At 34.1% G+C, this 23,132-nt stretch overlaps 1 protein-coding gene across 1 annotated transcript in view; it reads right to left on the bottom strand.

The window, feature by feature from the left end:
- The window catches only part of LOC131801595 (5-hydroxytryptamine receptor 2B-like), a 118,572-nt gene that overhangs the window by 50,430 nt on the left and 45,010 nt on the right, over positions 1 to 23,132 (bottom strand). Inside the window, exon 3 of the mRNA XM_059120408.1 lies at positions 192 to 325. Within this exon, the coding sequence (XP_058976391.1) occupies positions 192 to 325 (134 nt within the window). The remainder of the gene's footprint in view (positions 1 to 191; positions 326 to 23,132) is intronic.

Here is a 23,132-nt window from a genome sequence, read left to right on the forward strand (position 1 = left end):
GGTCTCTTTTAAATTTCCCCACATAATAGCTAGCGTTTTCTGTAATGTCTGTCATTAAGGCTGCTACCCCCTAGCAACCACCACTTATGTTGTTTTAGTTCGTCAATCATTTTAGTTTGACTGGTATTTAATTAACATTGTTATAATATAATTAAATTAGAATTAACATCAATTATTTGGGGATTACTTACCTCATAAACAGCTCCCAGTGGCATTACCAGACATGCAACAAATAAATCGGCCACCGCCAATGAAACAACTAAATAATTGGCCACATTCTGTAAGTTGCGCTCCAGTATTATTGCCGCAATTACAAACACGTTTCCTAGTAAAATTAATGGTGTTGTTGTTTTTGTCGTTTTCGTTGTTGTTATTCAAAACCCGGAGAGAGAGTCCATTCATTCATTTATTTATTTATTTTGCAATGGTGTTCGTTGCAGATGCCATATTCGCCACCACCGCCGTCGCCATGTGTTCGTTTATGAATTCGTCCATTTTTCAATGTTAAAAATTGTTGCATGCCCCGCAATTGTTTGGATTTTCATGGAAAATTGTGCGGCATAATAAACAGACAAACATAACAAAAGACCAAAACGGCAGGCATGTGGCAAAAAGAAGACGACGGTGAGAGAAAGAGAAAAAAATGAAAACAAACAAACGATAACAATCATCAGTATTTTACACATATTTATGAAATTTCAAAGAAAAAAAAAAAAAAGAAAACAGTAAAAATGTATGTTTGTAAATATGTATGTACATTTCATGGGAATATGTTTTTTTATGTGTGTACATTTTACTACTCTTCTGTTGTGGTTCGAGCCTTTATTCAACACAAGCAGTCATTATACACTTTATTGGCCTATAACAAGCGTTTTTGTTTTTTTTTTTTTTGTTTGAAATGTAATAAAACCCCCTTTTTGAAATGCAATTTTAATTGAATACAATAATGAAATAATAATCGAAGAAAATTGATTATAGACAACTCATGTGAAAAATATAATGCTACAAGTGTTATTAAGGGAGAAGAACGTACACTATGTATTGGAGAATATTAAAAAATAACACATGTCCCTTATATGCTTTTTAGGTTATTAGGTGAGGGATTCAACCTTACACCCTGTTGTAAACAAAACAATTCTCTTTCCACTCTCCACCATAGTATGGAGGGTATATTAAGTTTTTCATTCCGCTTGTAACACTTCGAAATATACATTTTAGAACCCACAAAGTATATATTCGAATGAAATGAAGTAGATTGATAAAATTTTACTCAAATATAAATTATGTCTGCAAGACTTTTGACATTGAAAATGGGCCATGTAGGTCCACATTTTGGTATAGCCCCCATTTAACGGTACCTCCCATTATTCGGTATTTTGATGATTTTAGTGGCATTACTTACAGGAATTGTTTGAAATTTGGTATTTGAAGTTCGTAATGGATACTACAGCCCAAAACAGAAAAATGTCTGTGCAGGTCCACGTCTTCGTATAGCCTCCATATAACGGTACCTCCCGATAGTCGGTACTTTGTTGATTTTAGCGACACTATTTTCCGGAATTATTTCAAATTTGGTATTTGATGTTCGTAATGGATGCTACAGCTTATGGCTGGAAATTGTCTGTGCAGGTCTACGTTTTCTATAGTCCCAATATAACGGTACCACCCTATATTCCGTATTTAGATGGTTTTAGCGACATTATTCACCGATTTTTTTCAGGTTTCGCATTTAGATATTGTAATGGTTTATGACAAAACTTGCCTATGCAGGTTCACGTCGTCGTATAGATAGCGGTCATATTTGGTATCTTGAAGATTTAAAAAAAATAATTAACGGATTTTATTTTTTGAAAATTTCAAATTTCGTTACAAATGGTATAGCGTATTCAAAGTTCGGCCCGGCCGAACTTACAACTTTTTCACTTGTTAAAATTGGCATGTCAGGTGAATCGATCCATTAATGGACCTTCACCTTTTTCTGAATATGAAAAAATGATTTATGAAGAATTACACAATGGGGCTTTTAAACAAAAGCACGCATTTCTTGTATTTGAACTACTTTTATTTCAATTACCCATCAAAAACGAGGCAAAGACGAGGTCATATAAAAAAATTGTAACATATTTCTTTTAAGAATATTAAAAATTCAAAAATTGGGGGTTTTGGTTTCTAGGCCAAACTTTTTAGGGCCTATTATATATTTAGCCTTGACCATACACAAAGGGCTCAAATATTTACTCTGTACTTTGCAGAATTTAACATTAAGCCAGATCAATTAAAAAAAAAAAAAATACCGGAAATATTTGAAATCAGAGAATACCTTCATATGAGGGTTATACCAAAACTTGAGATCTGGCTTCTACTTAGTAAGAACTCAAATTACAAAATTTTAGAAAAATAGTATAAAAATGCGGCTTAAGTGTAAAAAGTACTTGAAATCGGGGTATTCCCTTATATTGGGACTATATTAAAAAGTGGATAGATATTAGACCCTTTTTGAAAAGATGATTCCACATACAATCTAAAGACATGTATGAAATGTTAAAGGTCTATCTTAAATTTAACAAAGTATGGAGCAATAAATTTGTGGACTTTGTTTATTGTTAAGCCTATATGTAATGGGCTTAAAAAAAGTTTGGTCTGAGAACCTAAATCCCTTTTGGAATTTTGGTTTACCAACCGAATAACATTACCTTCACTTTTTCTTTTCATACGGTTTCATGCAACTCTTTTCATATTTCGCGTATTGGAATTTTTTTAATAAGATTGAGATAAACAAGTGAAAATGCAAGTTTGGAAGAAATTTCCAAATTTTGAAAAAAAAAAAAAAAAAACAAACAATCGATTGAAACATACTCCAAAAATTATAAACATACTGAATATCGGGAGTTACCGTTATATTCGGCCCGAAGACGTGGGCCTGTGTACGCCATATTTGTCATAGTCGGTTACAATATTCAAATTCGAAACTTAAAGCAACTCCAGTGAATAATGTCGTTAGAATCATCAGAATAGGGAGGTACCATTACACGAAGATGAGGACCTGCATATGCAATTTTCTATCGTACGATGTAGTACCCATTGGATAAAAATATCAAATACGAAATTTGATGCAAATCCGGTGAATAATGTAGGAACTGTAGGAACTTTTATACGAAATTTGATACAATTCCTTTGAATAATATCGCTAAAATCATCAAAATACCGAATGCTTTATATTTGACCTCTACCAACCCTATATAGCCCATTTTCAATACCAAAAGTTCTGCAGACCTAACACACTTCTGAGTAAAATGTTATTAACCTACTTCATTTCGTTCTGAAGCTAGAGTGATTTCCACAGACGGAAAGACAGGGGGACGGACAGCGTCGATACAGAATTTTATGTTGATCAAGAATATATATACACTTTGTGGGTCTAAATTTACACTTCGTTACGAAATGAATAACAAACCTAACATACTCCCCATATTATGGTTTAGGGTATAATAAAGTATGGAGGTGTAGATTCTGTCGTTGGGTAAGTCCTTCAAAAACATTATAACGTGGTCGGATGCTGAGAATATATATCTGTTGGAAAACCGACTGAAACTTTCCAATATTTTTGTTGTATATTTTGGAATTTTAACCGCATTTGTTAGCAGTTCTGCAAAAATAGACATCATCTATATTCTGTATTTTTAGACCAGATTTCAAAATTTAATTCCTCGAATTTCTAAAATTTCAGATTTCTAGCTCTTACATTAGAATATTTAGTTACAGTCCAATCCCGATGAATTTGCAAAAAGTATTTTTTGTTCCAATGTTTGAAATCCATTTCGCTTATATCATATTTATATATGGCAAATATACGAAAAACTATACCATTTGTTTAGAAAGCTAATCTGATTGTTTTTAGGCACCCCATAAAAGTAAATACTCGACATTAACATAATTTTAAATGCCTATTTTGTTTATATTTATACCCTACACCACGAGGTGGTCAGGGTATTATGTCTTTGTGCATTTGTTTGTAACAGGCAAAAAGAAACGAGATAGACACATAGTTCCTTTTGATGATCTGCATAGAATCGTATTCTGAGTCAATTTTTGGTTGTCCGTCCGTGTGTCCATGTATTTTTGTAAACAAAGTACAGTTCGCATTTATTGTCCGATCCAGATGAAATTTTTCACAAATCATTTGTTTGGCCCAAGGACGAACCGTATTGAAATTGGAGATAATCGGTAAAAATTTAGATATAGCTCCCATATATATCTTCGTCCGATTTGCCTTTTATTGTGCACCGAACGAGTAATGTCAGCCCGAATAGTATAGAATTTTGCACATACAACCAAATTGGGCCTGATATAGTATGCCAAATTTGATCGAAATCGGTTCAGATATAGATATTTCTCCCATATTTATTGTTCATCCGATTTGTTATTTTTGTGCTCCGCAGCCGTAATATGCACCCTGTAACAACAATATTTGGGGAAATATATGAAATACAGTTCCGAAATACCTCTGCCAAATTTTATCGAGATCGGTTCAGATTTGGATAAAGCTTCCATATATAACTTCGTCCGATTTATTTGATTGAATTCTCTCATAACAACTTTTAATTGTTATGTGGAGCTCTACTAATTTAACAAAGTTGTGTAGGGTTTCATAAAGTCGTCCCTGCCCGACTTTAAGGCTTTCTTTACTGGTTTTCATATTTCAGAACACGGCCATTGGAATTCTAAGCTTTCATTCGAAATTAAGAAAATTCTGATAACTTTCATTGAAATTCGGAAGATTTCATATACAATAAAGAATATATCTAAAACTAAAATAATATGCAGTCCAATGATAGATATGGGATGAGATGAAAATTGGCTATCGTTTGATACGGTCAAGTCGAAATAAAGATTTTAGACCCTAGGCCTCTTTGGACCAACGCTGTTTCAGGACATTTGGAGTCGATCTGGTGATGTCCGTCCGTCTGTCTATCTGGTGCGCACGATAACTCTCGAAGGGTGTATCCGATGGTCCAAACTTGGTACATCGTAATATTATTATCAAACTTACATCGATTTCGGAGATGGGCAATATCAGTTCACTCCTTCTGGTATCTCCCCACACAAAAAAGTCGAAATTTAAAACAAAATCTTTCTGCACAGAAAGAGAAAGTATAATCCGATTTTGTTCCAACTTTGCGAATCCTTATATTTGCATCAGTGCTAAGTAAATAATTCTAACTCTTATAAAGTTGATGTAAGAGTTCCATTGCCCTTAAATTGCACATATCAAAATATTTTTGTTAACCCAAGGTCTGCGGTAAAGATGAAATATGTCGGTCAACTCCTTCTGGTACCTCCCTCACAAAGGGTCAAAATTTTGAATATCCATGAAGCTCATAAAACGCCATTTTAATATCCGATACCATTCAGACTAGGCAAATCTCAATATTTCTATTAACTCAAGATCTGTTATAAAGATGGTAGAGATCGGACTTTTCCTTCTGGTACCTCCCCACAAAGGGTCAAAGTTTTGAAAAACCAAAACAATCATAAATCCGTAATAAGCATTCAACTCTTTTCATATTTCACACGTCTTATTATTTTTACTAACACAAGATCAGCCGTGAAATTGGGATATATTGGTTAACTCCTTCTGGTACCTCCCCCACAAAGGGTTACAATTTCCTATAGTTATGTATGCCAATTCTATGCAAACTTGTTATATCTAAATATTTTTCTTAACCAGAAATCTGATATGAATATGTAATTTATCGGAATTTGTATAAAATTGGATATAAATGTTCCGTCCACTACATGTGGTACCTAACGCATATTTCCACATTTTACAAAAAAAAAAATCTCATATCCCATATAGTTGCCAGATATCCCATATAAAAGTAAAGGAATTTGACATTATAGTCTAAATATGGCACGTCGCAATATTTATATCCGACAATAATAACCAACTGCCTCTGAATCTACCCCATAAAGGGTCAACAGTTTGAATAATCATAACTCAAGGCGGGGGTATACATTTGTCGGCCAATCCGACTGATATTATTTAACTTGTTTTTCTGTAAAGTTTCTGCCCTTTATTCATTCACCTTTTTTTGTACTTCCCGTTCCAAGCGTTATCAGTAGTTTTCTAGTAGTTACCCTCGTGTAGATATTAGCTCCATCCGTTCTCCCATAATTGATATTAAGCATATTTCTTTACCTTACCGTACGAATATCCGAAAATCCAAGTCAACATTTCTTCAAATGCATCATATGTTACTTGTAATCATATGTTTCGACTTCGCATTGATAGTCACTCAGTTTGTATGTCATCATATTTATACTCCTCTAAATATAAGAAGAATGCCGACAAAGAAGTGTTTACATATATATAAGTAAAAGCCTCTCTGAGGAAGATATTTAAAATGAATACCCATCCGAATTAATTTCAATATCCATTCTCTTGATTCAAATTGCCAATTGAGTTTTGAATTTAATTTGGCTGATGGCAATAATGTTCAAAAGGCAAGAACCCGAAATTTCAATAAAACTAAATCAAAGGAATTATTGCAAACAAAATCCATACTTATTTATGCATATGCTACTTGGCATGAATGTTTTGCTGCCGAAGAAATTATCGATGAAATACAAGAACTGAATGCCAAAACGAGATTAAATTAAGAATTCTGAAACTAATACAAACATGTGTATACACCCAACATAATAAGAGTTCAGCAGCTTGAACACAAACTAAATTCAGTTTCAACCTGTTGAATAATTCATGTTAAAGGGTCTGTAGGATGAAATTCATATGCCTGAAATTGTGTTCAGACACAGACTGAATTTAATCCAGTCGAAAACACACACACAAAAATATCTTATACAATTACCAATCAGGTATGTAACTTTTTTAGATTATGGAACCATGTAAAGCATTCCAATAGAATTATATGATGTCGCTGTGGAACTACTGACCTGATTGGAACATTGACCAGAGATTTTATTTAACAATTCGGAGTAAATAGGTCTAGCATCATCTGGCAATAAAAAAATTGTATACATCTAGCAGACGGTTTGCTATGGTCGGAACTAAAACATCAATAATATTTTTGATTGCAAAGCATTCAGACAAAACATTTTTGGCGTCATAATCAAAATCGAGTTCAACACAGCCTTAACGAAACGCTTATGTATTTTTTTGCAGCTGATCAAATTTAAACAAAGAGTATTTGCCGAATCATAAATACCATACCTACAGCTAAAAATTGATGCTTTATATTCGAGTATATAAAGCAATATATTTCACAAAAAGATATGAAATGTATAAAACATTATATGATTAACAGTGGATTGCGATACGAAATTAATAACAACTTTGACTTCAAGATGGATATCGTTATATGGAAGTTACTCAAATATATAGATTAATTGTGACGTTTCTATCAACACGTCTCTTTCCAAAATATTTTGATGACCGACCTTGCTCGGTGTCCTGACAGATATTTGAACATTTATTAAAATGATGAGATTATTAAGAGAGGTATCAGCAGGAGTGGACTGACACATCTTAATGTAAGATGTAATGGTATTTTATTGGAATATGCGAAGATTGGGGAAAATTAAACGCTAAGAATATATTTCATGACATTTATTGGTATTTTAATATTTACTATTTGTAGAGAGCATTAGAAACAGTGATTTGATATTTTCCATGTTCGTTCTTGACTTAGAACCACAGGACAAGTGTGAACTACATCGTTCACCCACCTGAAAATCGATATTGACATATAAGCAATATGTGAAATCGGCCGAAAATATATATATCAGCTATCCGAACCTCAACCGATTTCAATATAATTTGGCTTTTTATACCCTCCACCATACATAGTATGGAGGGTATATTAAGTTCGTCATTCCGTTTGTTACTCATCGAAATAATAATTTTAATCATTTTATACCAAACAAAGTATATTTATTCTTGATCAGCGTAAAATTCTAAGACGATTTAGCCCTGTCCGTCCATCTGTCCGTCTGTTGTAATCACGCACACAGTCTAAAGGAATTAAGATAGGAAGCTAAAATTTTGCACAGATCTCTTTTTTGTCTGCAGGTCAAGTTCGAAGATGGACTATATCGGTTCACGATATCGTATAGCCCCCATATAACGGTACCCCCGATATTCGGTATTTTGATGATGTTAGCCACATTTTTCAATGGAATTGTCTGAAAATCCACATAAGGAGTACCTTGTGGGTACTTTATACCTCGGCAGAGAATTATCTATATAGGTCCCCAATATCGTATAGCCCCCATGGTATTCGGTATTTTGCTGATTTTAGCCACATTTTTCAATGGAATTGTCTTAAAATCCACACAAGTAGTTCCTTGTGAGTACTTTACCCCCTAAGAGAGAATTGTCTATACAGGTCCACGATGTCGTATATCCCCCATATAACGGTACCCCCACGGCATTCGGTATTTTGATGATTTTACCCACATTTTTCAAACGGAATTGTCTGAAAATCCACACAAGGAGTTCCTTGTTGGTACTTTATACTTCGGCAGAGAATTATCTATATAGGTCCACGATATCGTATATCCCCCATATAACTGTACCCCTCGATATTCGGTATTTTGATGATGTTAGCCTCACTTTTCAATGCAATTGTCTTAAAATTCACACAAATAGTTCCTTGTGAGTACTTTACCCCCTGAGAGAGAATTGTCTATACAGGTCCACGATATCGTATATCCCCCATATAACGGTACTCCCCTATATTCGGTATTTTGATTATTTTAACCACTTTACACCCAGACATAGATTTGTCTTTGTAGGTCCACAATATCGTATATCCCCCCTATATCGCCACCTTCCTATATTAGATATTTTAAAAGAATTTTTAATGGATTTTACTTTTTTGAAAATTTTCTAATTCGTTCCAAATGATGGAGGGTATTCAAAGTTCGGCCCGGCCGAACTTACTGCTTTTTTACTTGTTTTGTACTAAATTCTGTCACTTATTTCAAATTTCATTGGAATCAGATATACGTATCGTCTTCGGTGCATCAGATATGTGAAATCGGACGAAAATCCTAACCGATTTCAATATAATTTGCAAAATTTATTTCTATATATATACAGGGTGAGATATAAAAAACTTCAACAAAGTCCAAAGGCCATGATTTTTAATTTTTTTGAATAGAAGCAAAAAAAGGTCGAGAATAGTATCAAATTCTAGAATAAGTTTAGATTTGTTCAAATTGGTCACATATGCCACGAATTATGGCCTTAAAACGGCCAATTATTATATTATATGAGTTTTGGCCCATCCAACTAAATTCAATCTAGATGCAAGTACATAAAAAATCGGTTCTGATATAAATAGAGCTACCATATGCATGTTTTATCCGATTTTGTGTTTAAGTCACCCACATTCGTAAAATTCACTTCAAAATGATGATATTTGGTACCAGATATCAGATGCAACCCAGAAATACCTTTGCAAATTTTATTAAGATCGATTCAGGTTTCAACCGATTTCTGGTTAATTGTGCACCAAATGGCCAATATCTGTCCAAAAGTCCTGAATTTTGGTACATCCGACCAAATTCAATGCATAAATTTGGAGAAAATCGGTTCTGATATAGATACAGTTCCCATATACGTATTTCATCCGATTTGGTGTTTAAGTCACCCACATTCGTAATATACATTCCACAAGAATGGTATTTCGTCCCAGATATCAGATAGAGCCCAGAAATATCTCTGCTAAATTTTTTCAAGATTGGTTCAGGTTTGGGTATAGCTCTCATATATATCTTCAACCGATTTCGGGTTAATTGTGCACCAAATTGTCAATATCTGTCCAAAAGTCCTGAGTTTCGGTACATCCGACCGAATTCGATCGAGAAGCAAGTACGTCATATTTGGTGAAAATCAGTTCTGATATAGATACAGCTCCAATATACATGTTTCATCCGATTTGGTGTTTAAGTCACCCACATTCGTAACATGCACCTCACAAGAATGACTTTTGGTACCAGATATTAGATAGAACCGAGAAGTACCTCTACAAAATTTTATCATTCATAATATGCATTTGACAACAATGATATTTGGTACCAGATATCATATAGAGCTCGGAAACCCCTTATCGAGATCGGCTAAGATTTGGAAATAGCTCCTGAATATCATTAATCAGATTTCAAATAATGACTAATATCAGCCCTAATGGTATGAATTTCGGAATGTACGTTTTCCACTTAGTTCCCTTTGAAACCAAAGTATAACTGCTCTAGAGCCAAATATTGATTGGTGGTATGATCTACTTCAAATAAATTCTTTTGTTACGGTAGCTCTACTAAATATGCAGCAGGTTATCATATAGTCGGCCCCGCCCGACTTTTGACTTTTTCCTTTTCCTTACCATTTTTTTTTTTTTTTTTGAAAAACTTAATGATTTTTAGTTGTACCACGTTTTTGCCTTTTACTTCAAATGGATGGTATCCAATAAGACACCCCTTTTACGATGGAAAATTACGTAAACTGCTATAATTTCTCAGAATGTTTCTCAGGAGTAAAAGAAATATCTTGAGCAGATGCCGTACAAACAAATCAAAGTGGGTTTGACGACAAATAGATACCTTCAGAACACGATTTCACATAAAATAGTTTTTTTGTGGAAGTTTAATACTTTTGTAAGGGATAAAGCAAGAGAAGTTTACCATGTGTCCCATGTTGTCACCAAATCTCATATTGACTGCAATATTGAAACATGTTAAAACAAGTAAGCAAAGGCTACAGTCGAGCGGGGCCGACCGTTGAATACCCTACAACACTATAATAAACGATACAGTTTATAAAGGCGAGATACTCGAAAGAATTCCACAAGATATTGTGACAAATAATAAAAGAAAACCATCAGGTTTTGTTCTCTAATTTTCGAATAATAGCAACTTAAACTAATTTGTTCATTTCCAATTTATTGGTAGATGTTGCACTTAAATGATCTTCCTAGATCTGGAACCAATATTTCCCAAAGACCTATAATCTCTCAGAAGTGGCAAAAGATTAACATTTATTATTGGTTTTTGACTGAAACGCATCTATATGAGATACAGACATTTGACTATATTCTTCAACGAAATCAGCGTTAACGAAATAGTCAGAAGTGCGTATTTCCTGTATTTGTGAATTCTCCAAAAAGTCACTGGAATGGACATTTTCGTATTTTGTCTACAAAAGTTGGCAAACTATTTCACACATTGAATATTTTTGGATGGCCATCCGAAACTGCTTGGCTTTTGCAATGTGCGTAACCCCCATTCAAATGTGCGTGAGGATCGGGCGATAATTACGACCTGCTGACAATTTTGCAGTCTTTGGTCCATTTCAACCCCTAAATATATAACGATCATCTCCAAAAAGAGTAGGCATCTATTCTGACCCTCATCTTATCCCCATGCAAAATTTCGTAAGGATCGGGCCATAAATGCGATCTGTATATGATATCCTAATATCCTATCTACTTAGTTTTGTTAGCTGTAGAAATATTACCAAATGTTTAATTCAAAATGAAAATATGCCAAAAATATGTCAAAATTGAAAAAATATGAGAAAATTTTACAAAATCAATATTTTCATCTTTAGAGAGATATTTTTATGCAATTTTTTAGAGGTTTTGTCTTTCCTGCCAAGAGGCCATTCTGAATTAATGAGAACTGTCGAAATCAGTTCAGCCGTTCTCGACATATAAGAGATCTTTCATGCATATCTTCTTTGATAGACATATATATCGCACATATTTTGCTATATATCCGTTTTGTTGAATGTTAACATCAATGTAAAGATCAGAAGTAACCTTGCCAAGGCTTTGTGATTTTGCCGGGATTTAAAATATTCGCGGTTTAATGAAAATTTTTGAATTTTTTCAACAAAAAGATATGGGCTATTTTACCCGCTAAATATTATCCGATGACCACACAAATTGGTAGGCTTCTTCCCCGCCATAAACTCTAGCTACATGCGAAGTTCCGTGTCGATTGGTCTATAATTGCGACCTGTATAGCTACTGCAAAATCCGACATTTTTTCAGTTTTTGGTCCATTTCGACCCCTAAATATTATGCGATCATCTCCAAAAGAAATAGGGTTCTATTCTGACCCTATCCCCACCTCCATTCTAACTTTCGTGAAGATCGGGCCATAATTGCGACCTGTAGAGTGATTACAAATTAACATGGACAGACGGACAGACGGACAGACGGACAGACGGACATACATAGCTAGATCGACTCAACTCGGCGAGATAGGAAGATCCATATATACTTTCCTATGTGGGAAATCAATATTTCGTGGTGTTACATAATTTTTGGCCCAATCAAACTTATAATACCCCCAACACAAAGTGTTGTAGGGTATAAAAATAAAAAATGTACACTTATTTGAGCTATTTAAAAAAGTATGAGAAAAATATGTCTCACCTTTCCTTCAGATATAATGTTGATGTAAATATCTGAATGCGTATAGTTTTAAGAAAATTGGCGAATATTTTCGCATTTTAAAAATTTATGAATATTCAAAGTGACAACCCCTTTTAAGGGAGTAAAGAAAAGGAATGGACCGAAAATGCCGAGAGGACGATTATAGTCCATCCTTTATTTAGTGTTGACAGATGGGAAAAATAAAATTTTGCTAATATTAGGATCACATAATCTCAAGTTATAGCTGATTCAGTTAAAACATGTGAATTGGATATTTAAGGATGTAGAACATTTTCCAACACCGGTACTTATTTCAATGTTATTTGTAGTCTACCAAATAAGACATGGAAAAGTGAATAACGTTCATACATTTGTTTTCTGTTTTTAGATGTGAATTTGCTCATTATGCCCTTCCAAGGAAGAAACACTTTAAATGGCAAGAAAAGTACTCCATTCAATTGATGTGCACAAAAAGCGTAACCTTTTTTTCTTATGAAACTGTATCTTTCAGTTCGTATCAAATAACTTACTTTTAACACAAGCATGTATAGAAGAGCCACACTAAAAATGTAATCCGCATTGACTTTCATATGAATTCAGTCCGACACACCCTTGCACCACAAGGATCTGCTTTTTTGTTTTGCTGCTGCTAAAATAATACAAAAAAGAAAGGCTAACAAAGAGTTATTTCCGTCATTATGGCTTCCTTTGGAGCGCCAAGATGGAGGAAAAAATAACCAGTGCAACAGTAAATTGGTAGTAACATCAGCTGTTACAAGAGTAGCAGCAAGAAGAAAACAAGGGAAAAATTGCCATTCCTCACATTCATGTAGTAGAAATTTCAAGTGACCCCACAGCCCCTGCCTCTGAAGAAATTGAGCGTTTTCGTCTTCACCTTCTGCCTGAACTGCAGTAATGATAGTATTTCGTTTTTGTTTGTTTGTTTTACCAAACTGCTGTTGCCTGGGCTTTTTCGTTCTTTGTTACTTTCGTTACATCACCCACCCCTCCTCTCCTATATGTTTCTGCTTGTTTTCTTTGACATTATACCCTTTAAGTGCATCCTTACTTATGGGATTCTGGCATGTGCAGGCGTCTAAGTGTACCGGGTCTTAAAGGACGGAATATGCGACGTTGTGTGCCATTGTGTTGTCGTTATGGCACTTGGGTTGGCAAAATGTTTGGATGCTCTGCGTTTTTTCGTTTTTTTTTTTTTTTTTGTAATGGCAACAACAGTCGAGGGTTGACACAAATGAACTGCAGTAGGAAATCGTTTAGTAATTTAGCAAATGATGTACCGACCGACATCAATGTTTGTTTTTCCATTCGTTTTCATCCTCTTCAATTACCCATTGTAAGTGAAACGGTACTTGTTGACATTTAATATGTGATTTATCCGGTTTTCCGTTCCTTTGATTAGTCGCTGGGGCGTATGATGTATGAAGGTGTTGGATGTCATTGTGTTTGTTACTTATACCACACCAAGTCCCTGCCAATTGTGTTGGCGACAACACACAAAAAAGTGGCAATCAATGGAAATATTTATAAGTGGCTTTTGTTTGAAAATGAGCAATCTAGTAAAAGCTTTGATGTTTGTAAAAAAGCAAACTCTTAACGACAACTTCCTGGTGAGAAGTTATGATTTCTTTTCTCGTTAGATATTTTGTTCTGAAACTTTTTCTAAATCAGTTGAAGTATTTCATTACAAATATAAGAAACCGTTTAAAATATAATATCAGTAGGGAAAGGCCACTACATATATTAAGTAGAGCTCCCGTAATAAAAAAATGTTCATGGTAGTAATGTATGTGAAGTGGATCATACCAACTATGAACCTTATTAAAAAGCGTATATCGTATAACGGCAGTTATAATTTGGTTTCAGAAGGAACGAATACATGGGGGATATCTCTAATTCTGAATCGACTTTCACCAAACTTGACGGAAGCATTTTTACCCTTCATACCAACTAACATTGCTTTAGAGTGCATGATATCACTTCGAGAAGGATTATATTAAAAAATTGAATATCGGGGCCGAGTTCCACCAAATGGAATCTGAAATGTGTTCCCATTCAATTTGGATTGATATTACATTAAGGGTGAACAATAATCGTGAAATCGAGAGAAGATGTATATCGAAGGTATATGAAAATCTGACACAATTTGGCAGAGATATTTCTGAGCTCCATATTAAATCTGGTACCAAATACATTTTTATGGAGTGCATGTTACGAATGCATGTTAAACACCAAATCGGATGTAACATATATATGGGAGCTATAGCTATATCTGAACCGATTTTCACTAAATTTGAATTATTCGCTTTTAGGCTCAATTCGGTCTGAAAGGCCAAAATTCACTCCATTTGGGCTGATATTAAAAATTTGGTGCATAATCAAATTGAAATCAAAGAATGATATATACAAGGTGAGATGAAAAAACTGCAACCAACTTCAAACTGCAACCAACTTTAACAGCTCACAGCTGTTAAAATTATTCCAGTGACAGCTCATTATATGGTTTAAAAGCATTCAAAACCATTTTGGTGAGAATTTTCCAGAAAAAAAGTTATTCGTGATGGAATTCAAGCGTGATATTGTGATTTCTTTATATTTGGCTGAAAAACCACAAGTGGCTATCGTTAGAGCACTTCAGCATTTAAATGTGAATAAATCTTTGGTATCTCGTGCCACCGCTTGTTACCGTGATACTGGTAGCGTAGCCCGACGTCAAGGAAGTGGACGGAAGAAAACAGCAACATCAGCAGAATTGGTTCGAAAAGTAAAGAAGGGAATTGATCGAAACCCGCGTCGCAGTGGCCGAAAATTGACTCTTGAGCTAAACATATCGCCATATTCCATTCAACAAATATTGAAAAATGAGCTCGGGGTAAAACCATTGAAATTCCAAAAAGTGCAAGAACTTACACCGCTAAAGACAGAAAATAGACTCAAAAGAGTGGTTTTCTCCGATGAGAAAACATTCGTTGTCCAGCACTTTGTAAACAAACAAAATGATCGTGTTTACTTGCCACAGAGGTCAGCTGAAAATGTGCACCTTCGGTTGGCCATCAGAACAGCCGATGGTCGCTCTCCGCTCGTATGAATCGACCGTGGCGTCGGAATAAATGCCGAATATTATCGCGAAAATATTCTGGATGGTGTATTAGAACCTTGGGTACGTAAACATTTTAGACGTAGACCTTGGACATTCCCACAGGACTCAGCACCATCGCACTCAGCACGCGCCACCCAAGAATGATTACAAAATGAGTTTCATCGCTTCATTTCAAGGGCACAATGGTCACCAAAATCTTCGGATACCAATCCGTTGGACTATTGTGTCTGGAGTATGTTGGAAAACAAGGTTGGCAATAAGAAATACCAAAGTGTCGATCACTTCAAGCAAGCGCTTCGCCGGGAATGGGCCAAAATACCGCAGAGCAATATTCGGGCAGCGTGTGACGGTTTCATTGGCCGTTTGAAGGCCATAATTCGTGCCAAAGGTGACCAATTCGAACAAATCAAAACTTATTCTAAAATGTGATGCTATTTTCGACATTTTTTGCTTTCTTTTAATAAAATTTAAAAAAATTTAAAAATGATGGCGTTCGGCGTTGTTGCAGTTTTTTTTATCTCACCCTGTATGGGAGCTATAAAACAGTATTGGCATATGTGACGTTTCATTGGCCGTTTGAAGGCCATAATTCGTACCAAAGGTGACCAATTCGAATAAATTGAAACTTATTCTAATATTTGATGCTATTTCCGACATTTTTTGCTTTAATTTATTAAAATTTAAAAAAAAAGTAAAAATGATGGCGTTCGGCATTTTTGCAGTTTTTTATATCACCCTGTATGGGAGCTATAAAACAGTGTTGGCATATTTTTTCGGGATGCCGTAGTATTTTGTTGTTGCAAACTAATTTGGCTTAATCCTATTTTCTTAAACAACATTTGTTTATTAGCGGAGAACGGTGATAATGTTTGCCAGAGGGTAAGGCAGGGTATACCTAGTTTTCGAAAAGAGCCTCCAATCCTCATTAGCTCCCTTGTTTTTTGTCTGGGATATTCTCCCCAGAAGTTATTTTAAAAATAACTCCTATGACAAAAAAAAAACTTTTTTTACCCAAGTGACGAGATAGTGAGCTCAATAGAAAAGGAACCAACGAATTACATTAAACTAAAATTCTTTTGGAATATCTTCTTCATTTTCGTCACTCTCCGCTTGTTATGTTTTCGTTTACCTGAACTAAATTTCGACCGATTATCACCAATTTCAATAGGGTTCATCCTTGGCCCAAACAAATGATGTAAGGAAGATATCATCTCAAACGGATAATAAATTCAACCTGCATTTTGTTCGCTAAGAACAGACAGACGGACGAACAGGCGATAGGACTGACAGACGGACATACAAAAATCGACTTAGATAGCGATTCTGTGTGTATCCTCAAAAGCAACTATGGTTCTAACTCGTTTCCTCCTCCATGTTAAAAACAAATGCATAAAAGACGTAATATCCTGTCCACAGCGTGGTGTTATACCCTACAAAGGGTAGTAAAATAACTGACTGACTAAGAATCAATGCCCAAACGAAACAGTTAAAGCTAGTATTTTAAAATTTTTCACGAGGGTCGTGAGGATGTGACAAGGCGTGGTTTGTGAAAGTTCGTACAAAAAGTGCTAGAATGTTCTAAGAATGGGACAAACGGACTGAACTAGACTTCTGAAATTTAAATAGACAAAGTGTTTTTAGAAATTCGCACTTTAAGATTATGATATGGTACTTAACTTCTAAAACGTTAAAAATTGAAAAACCTGAAATTTGGCACCAAAGTCAAGGTTGAAAAATAAGTTTGCTATATGCAGGGGGTTTCCAAAATATGTACTAAGTGCAAACTCACCAAATGGTACAATATTTGAATCAATTTGGTTTACGGAAAACGGATGAAGCTTTAATTTTGTAATAAAGAGGTGGGTTTTGAAATATAGTGTGCATATAGAGCTTGAATTCGGTATTAGGTTCGCTGTCCATGTCTAGCCCGGATATTTGGAGGTGGTCTCGAAAATGTGTGCTATAATTTTACTGAATGTGTAAATTGGTATTAGGTGAAGGGATGAGATAAAATTCTGAAATTTTGTATTTAGATTAATTTGACGGTGGTTTGGAAATGAGTTGTATATTTATACGTAAAGTACTAAATTGAATTAAATTGGGTATTGGGTGTTGAAGGGATACAGCTGTAACCGTGAAATTTATTATTGCGATAACTGTTGGTGTCTAGGATTGAGATATGGAACCATTTTGGAAATGGGTACTTAAATACGAATACGAAAATTACTAATTTTTGCTAAATTTGGTAATAAGCGATGTACAAGGGCGGTTCGGAAACTTCTTAGCCTATACAGATGAAAGTTTCCAAAACACTTAACTTTTTTCTGTTCATACCGCGATTTTAGTGCTAGGCTAAGAAGTTTCCGAATTGCCCTCGTATGGGTTTGGAAATGCGTACTATAATTGTTCGAAAATTACTAAATGGTACTAATTTTGGATCACTTTTGGTGTCTGCTGTATATTGTTTCAGATAAGCGTATTAAATGTCACTAAAATTTTCAAAAAAAATTTCACTGGTGTTTCTAAGATTCATAGAAACGTTGAAATAGTTTTGGACAGAAAAATTGGATGTGGGTCCATTGTGCAAATATCCTCCTCTGTAAACTTCAAAATGAACGATTTTACGACTTTTTTTTTAAAAGTAAACATTTTCCTGTTATTACTTCTGAAAAGGTTGAGGCACTGGGTAAATCTAGCAATAAACAATAAATATTCTAAAATTAAATATTTCCCAGCCGCCATAAAATATCACATGTGAAGTATTCAGTGATCTTGTGCGCTGACGCATACGATAATGTGTGAGATAATAAAGGTTATAACCCACAGGCACAGATATCGATGCGCTCAGTAGATGCACAAGACCACTTGAATGAAATGACAAGCAGCCCTGCAATGTTCTCCACTCAATATTAGAATAGATAAGAATAATTGTGTGGCTGCGATTAGGTTAAGTTAGATTAGTTTCAGTAGCACTTAAGAAACATATTTTTTAAATAAAATCAGAATTGAAATAACACCCTAACGAAGCGGTCGTGTTTCTTTTCTCACTAAATATTGCTCCAGTCGAGCTGAAAACGGAATAGAGTTGACAATCGAAGAGGGAGATTGGACTCTATTCTCCTTTACAGCTACCATATTTTTTATATATAAATGAACTGTTGAAATATAAATAATTGGCTACCATAATTAGTTTTATTCCAACAGTTAATTTCTACATAAAAATACCCAAAAAACAATTAGAGCATTCTATTTTGTTTTGTAATAGAAAATGTAAATCTTGCAACACAATATAATTGTTTTATAATTCAATAATTACATGGGAATAAAAGCTAAGTATATCAATAATTGACAACAAAATCTTTTGTATCTATATATATAAATGTAAGTTGTGTTAGTTACTACGCTTATAACTTAAGAACCGCTGGATTAATTTTAACGATTCACACAAATTCGGAGTTGTCTACTCTCCGAAAAGGATAATATCCAAAAAAATCGCGTAAAAATGTGATATATTAACATTTTCATTTTGACTTTTCAAATGTACAATAGTAATGTTTTATTTTGCATGCTTTTTTTTCCATTTTGACTTGCTTTTTTCTAATGTACATTTGTAGTGTTTTTTATATTTTATTTTTGAATTCGAATATTAATACCAATTTATTTAATTGACTTGATTTCTTGAGAACTGAACTTGATGGCGGGTTACATGGAAGTGTAGTACCGAATTATGTGGTGGCGAAACGGAATAGATGATATCAAAATAATTTAACGCGGTCACGCCAAAAGAAAGATAATTATTAATTAAAAGATAATTACTTTTTCAAAATCGCTAAAAAATCACGAAAAAAAATTCTCAAATCGGGAAATCGAAAAAATTTTCAGTGGAATCGAGTTTTAAAATAATAGTAAGGGTCTTTAAACATTTGAATTCAGTGGATTTTTTGTGAACAAAATAAAGAATAATTTTTCACTACATACAATTTTTCACGATGAAAGCCTAATGGCGCTCATTTCAAAGCATGGACCTACTTCTTTCATGTGACAATAATCCGTCCAATGAGAGCTCAAAATGCAAAATTCTTTGGGAGTACAATCAGTAAAATACCAAATATAAAGGACGGAAAATAGTAGAGCGAATGAGACTCTTACTAAGAATAGGATTTCTATCCTTCCAGAAATTCTTCACAAACATTCAAGATACCTTAAATCACTTTTGCAGGTCATGACATCGATCATAACTCACGATAAGGGTACCCGATTTCATATTTATATAACCATCATATGATTTAAGCTATTTTGGGGTCTTGACCACTTTTTTCATTGTTTGGCCCTTATTTGGCATCATTGTCTCTAAGGGGTTAGGGAACCATCATACAGATAATTGCCACATAGGAATTTATTTAAGTAAAGTCCCCACATTGGAGTATACCCAAGTCCACTTTTACATATAATGTGTGGTCAGAAAAGAAAATTTTGTATTCTATTGAATTTGTAACTCCCAAGAGAATATTGGTTGGAAACGTAGATTTGGGATATACATCTGTGATTTGGGATATACATCTGTGAAATAAATTGTGGAAACATGAACAAATTACAAATATATGAAAATAGCACGGGACCAAATATTTGTTGAATCGTCATTGAATTATACAATGATGAAAAATATGGTGGATAAAACTATTTTTACTCATTTAATGTAGGTCAATGTCTCGGATGATTTTACCATATTTCAAAGGATTTGGCTAAAAATGTGTATTTGGGGGGGTGAAAATCTTACACAAAAATTTCAACATATCTACAAATTTTAGAGTTTTTTCCATATAATAGTACCCCCTCAAGTCCACATTTTGGCGGACAAACAGACCGACATGGTTAGGGGGACTTATAAGAACTCTAATGGACAATCTGAGGTGCTAATGGCTTTAAAAAAGTTATTAACTTTGGCTATTCTTAATTCATTCAGCCCTCAATTATGAGGTGTACAAAATACAGCAAGTTCCAAATTACTGCTCATTTGACTGAAAAATTTTATATACTATATACTTTTTAATAGATTTGTTAGCACATCCACACCTTTGAAGCCCACGGTTTAATTATTGAAGCCCACGGCTTAAATATGGGTACAGGTATTTTAAAACACTTTTAATCGGCCAGTACGCGAACACTTATATCAGTCATATCTGTGAATAATTATGCTTTGACAAATATGCATAATAGACAAAAACTACGGGCCGGCAACGCGGACCGGGCCAGCTAGTAATTAATAATTTAAATACACTTCACTTAACTTGTATTGTTTAATATGCCCTCAAGGATTGGATTTATTTTGTTTCGTTTTCCCCCCATAGAAATGTAATTAGTGGCAATCAATGATATATGACGTCATAAGTGAAATGTATATAACGTACGTATATGACACTTCTCCCCTCTTTAATAATAGACTTAACAAAGTTATACAGTATAATAAATATTTATTATCAATGAGAAAATGAGTTCAAATTAATTACCGCCATTGATATATGTATGTATGTGTGTACATCTATGTTGACACACATATTGGTTTTTGAATCAATCCTAATTATACAGAGGTGAGAGAATTTCAGAATAAAGCGCATGTGTCTTGTATGTATTGGATGTTAACATGTATATACAATTGTGCATAATTTAATATTAAGACAGGCACTGCTGCTGCTTTAGATGTTTTAAATTCACAGATATTTACATATTTCAGTGAGGAGAAATAAAGAATCAACTAAAAAGTGGAAAGTTTAGTCGATTAAAATTATATTTAATTAACGGGATAAGATCCCATGAATCTTTGGCACAAATATGATTTTTTTTTAGATTTGGTACGATAACTCTACAATTGGATGAACTAGTTGGAGCTAGAATCTTGAAATTTTGCACGATGGCCTATCTTGATGCGTAGGCAAGTGAAAAGGAAGTGGTTTTGGCAACGGATAAAACAAGTGCACCAAAAGTACTAAGTAGTACTATATTTGGTACAATTTGGTATGTCTAAACAGATAGAGCTTAAAATCTGAAATGTAGTCGCTGTTCGTTCGGAAACGTGTATTTTAATTGTGTGAAAAGTATTGAATGGTACTGGCGGTAATTTGGAAATGGCACAGGACTGGAATCTTCAAATTAGATATTGAGATCTTTATTGGTATCTGGAATTGAGATATGTAGATGTTACTAAAATTGGTATTGGGTGAAGGAATAGAGCTGAAATAGAGGTGGACAAGATGGTTAAAATATAGAGGTGGTATTGGAAACAGTACACATTAAAATTGTTCAATTGTTCGAAAAGGACTAAGTGGTCCTAAATTGGGTATTAGGAGAAATTCGATATGGATGTCGCTGTTGGCGTATTTTTCTGAAAGAAGGGGCTGGTTTTGGATATGTGTACTATAATTGTACTAAATTTAGGAATGGGGAAAACTACAGAGCTGAAATTCTGAAATTTGATATTGAGGTCACTTTTGGTTTCTAAGTTTAACATATGGAGACTTTGAAATAATTTTGCAATAGTTTTACCAATATTCCCCTTGGTAAATTTCAAAATTAAATATTTTAAATAATTTTTTAAATAAAAGGTAAACATATAATTCTATAAAAATTTCAATAAATATAAAAACAATTCGTAGATAAGCGGACAAATCCAACAGATTATGAATAAACGGCTATAAATAAAGCACACGGCGTTTTGAACGCGTACATCGCAAAGTAACCTTAAGAGGGGGGGGGGGTGCAAGTTTCCATATTTGTATACACTCCACCATACATATTATGGAGGGTATATTAAGTTTTTTTATTCCGGTTGTAACTCATCGAAATAATAATGGTAGACCTAACAAAGTACATATATTCTTGATTAGCATAAAATTCTAAGGCGATGTAGCCGTCTGTTGTAATCACGTTAGAGAGAAAAAGGAATAAAGATAGGAAGCTGAAACTTTGCACATATCAATATTTTGTTTGCAGTCAGGTTAAGTTCGAAGATGTATCAGTCCACGATATCGTCCAGCCCGCATATTACGGTACCCCCCGATATTCGGAATTTTGATGATTTTAGCCATATTTTTCAATGGAATTTTGGATCACTTTCAGTGCCTAGCATATAGATTGTTAAATGTTACTAAATTTCGTACTGGTGGTTTCTAGAGTTTATAGAAAAAGGAAAAACTTTAAAAATATATAAAATTTTTAAGGTCTGAAAATTTAGTACGTTATATGAAGTGTTGATGAAATAATGTATCAAACTGAACAAATAGTGAATTTTGAGCATTATAAAGGCTTAACACGAATTGGTGAAACGAATTTTAAGATGGACTTTTTACCACCGAAGTAGCAAAATACTTGCTAGTAGCAACATATAGAAATCTCAGTCATAATTGTAAATTGAAAAATTGTCTATATAGGTCCACGTTAATGCTTATCTCTATATAAGGGGAACCCTCGTTACTCGAAATGTTTTATGAACTTCGTCAGATATTTCAATGATTCCAAGAAAATTACATAAATACCCAACCAAAATCATAAAAATATCG

This window comes from Musca domestica, unplaced genomic scaffold (assembly GCF_030504385.1).
Source record: "Musca domestica strain aabys unplaced genomic scaffold, Musca_domestica.polishedcontigs.V.1.1 17, whole genome shotgun sequence".
NCBI classification, from domain to species: domain Eukaryota; kingdom Metazoa; phylum Arthropoda; class Insecta; order Diptera; family Muscidae; genus Musca; species Musca domestica.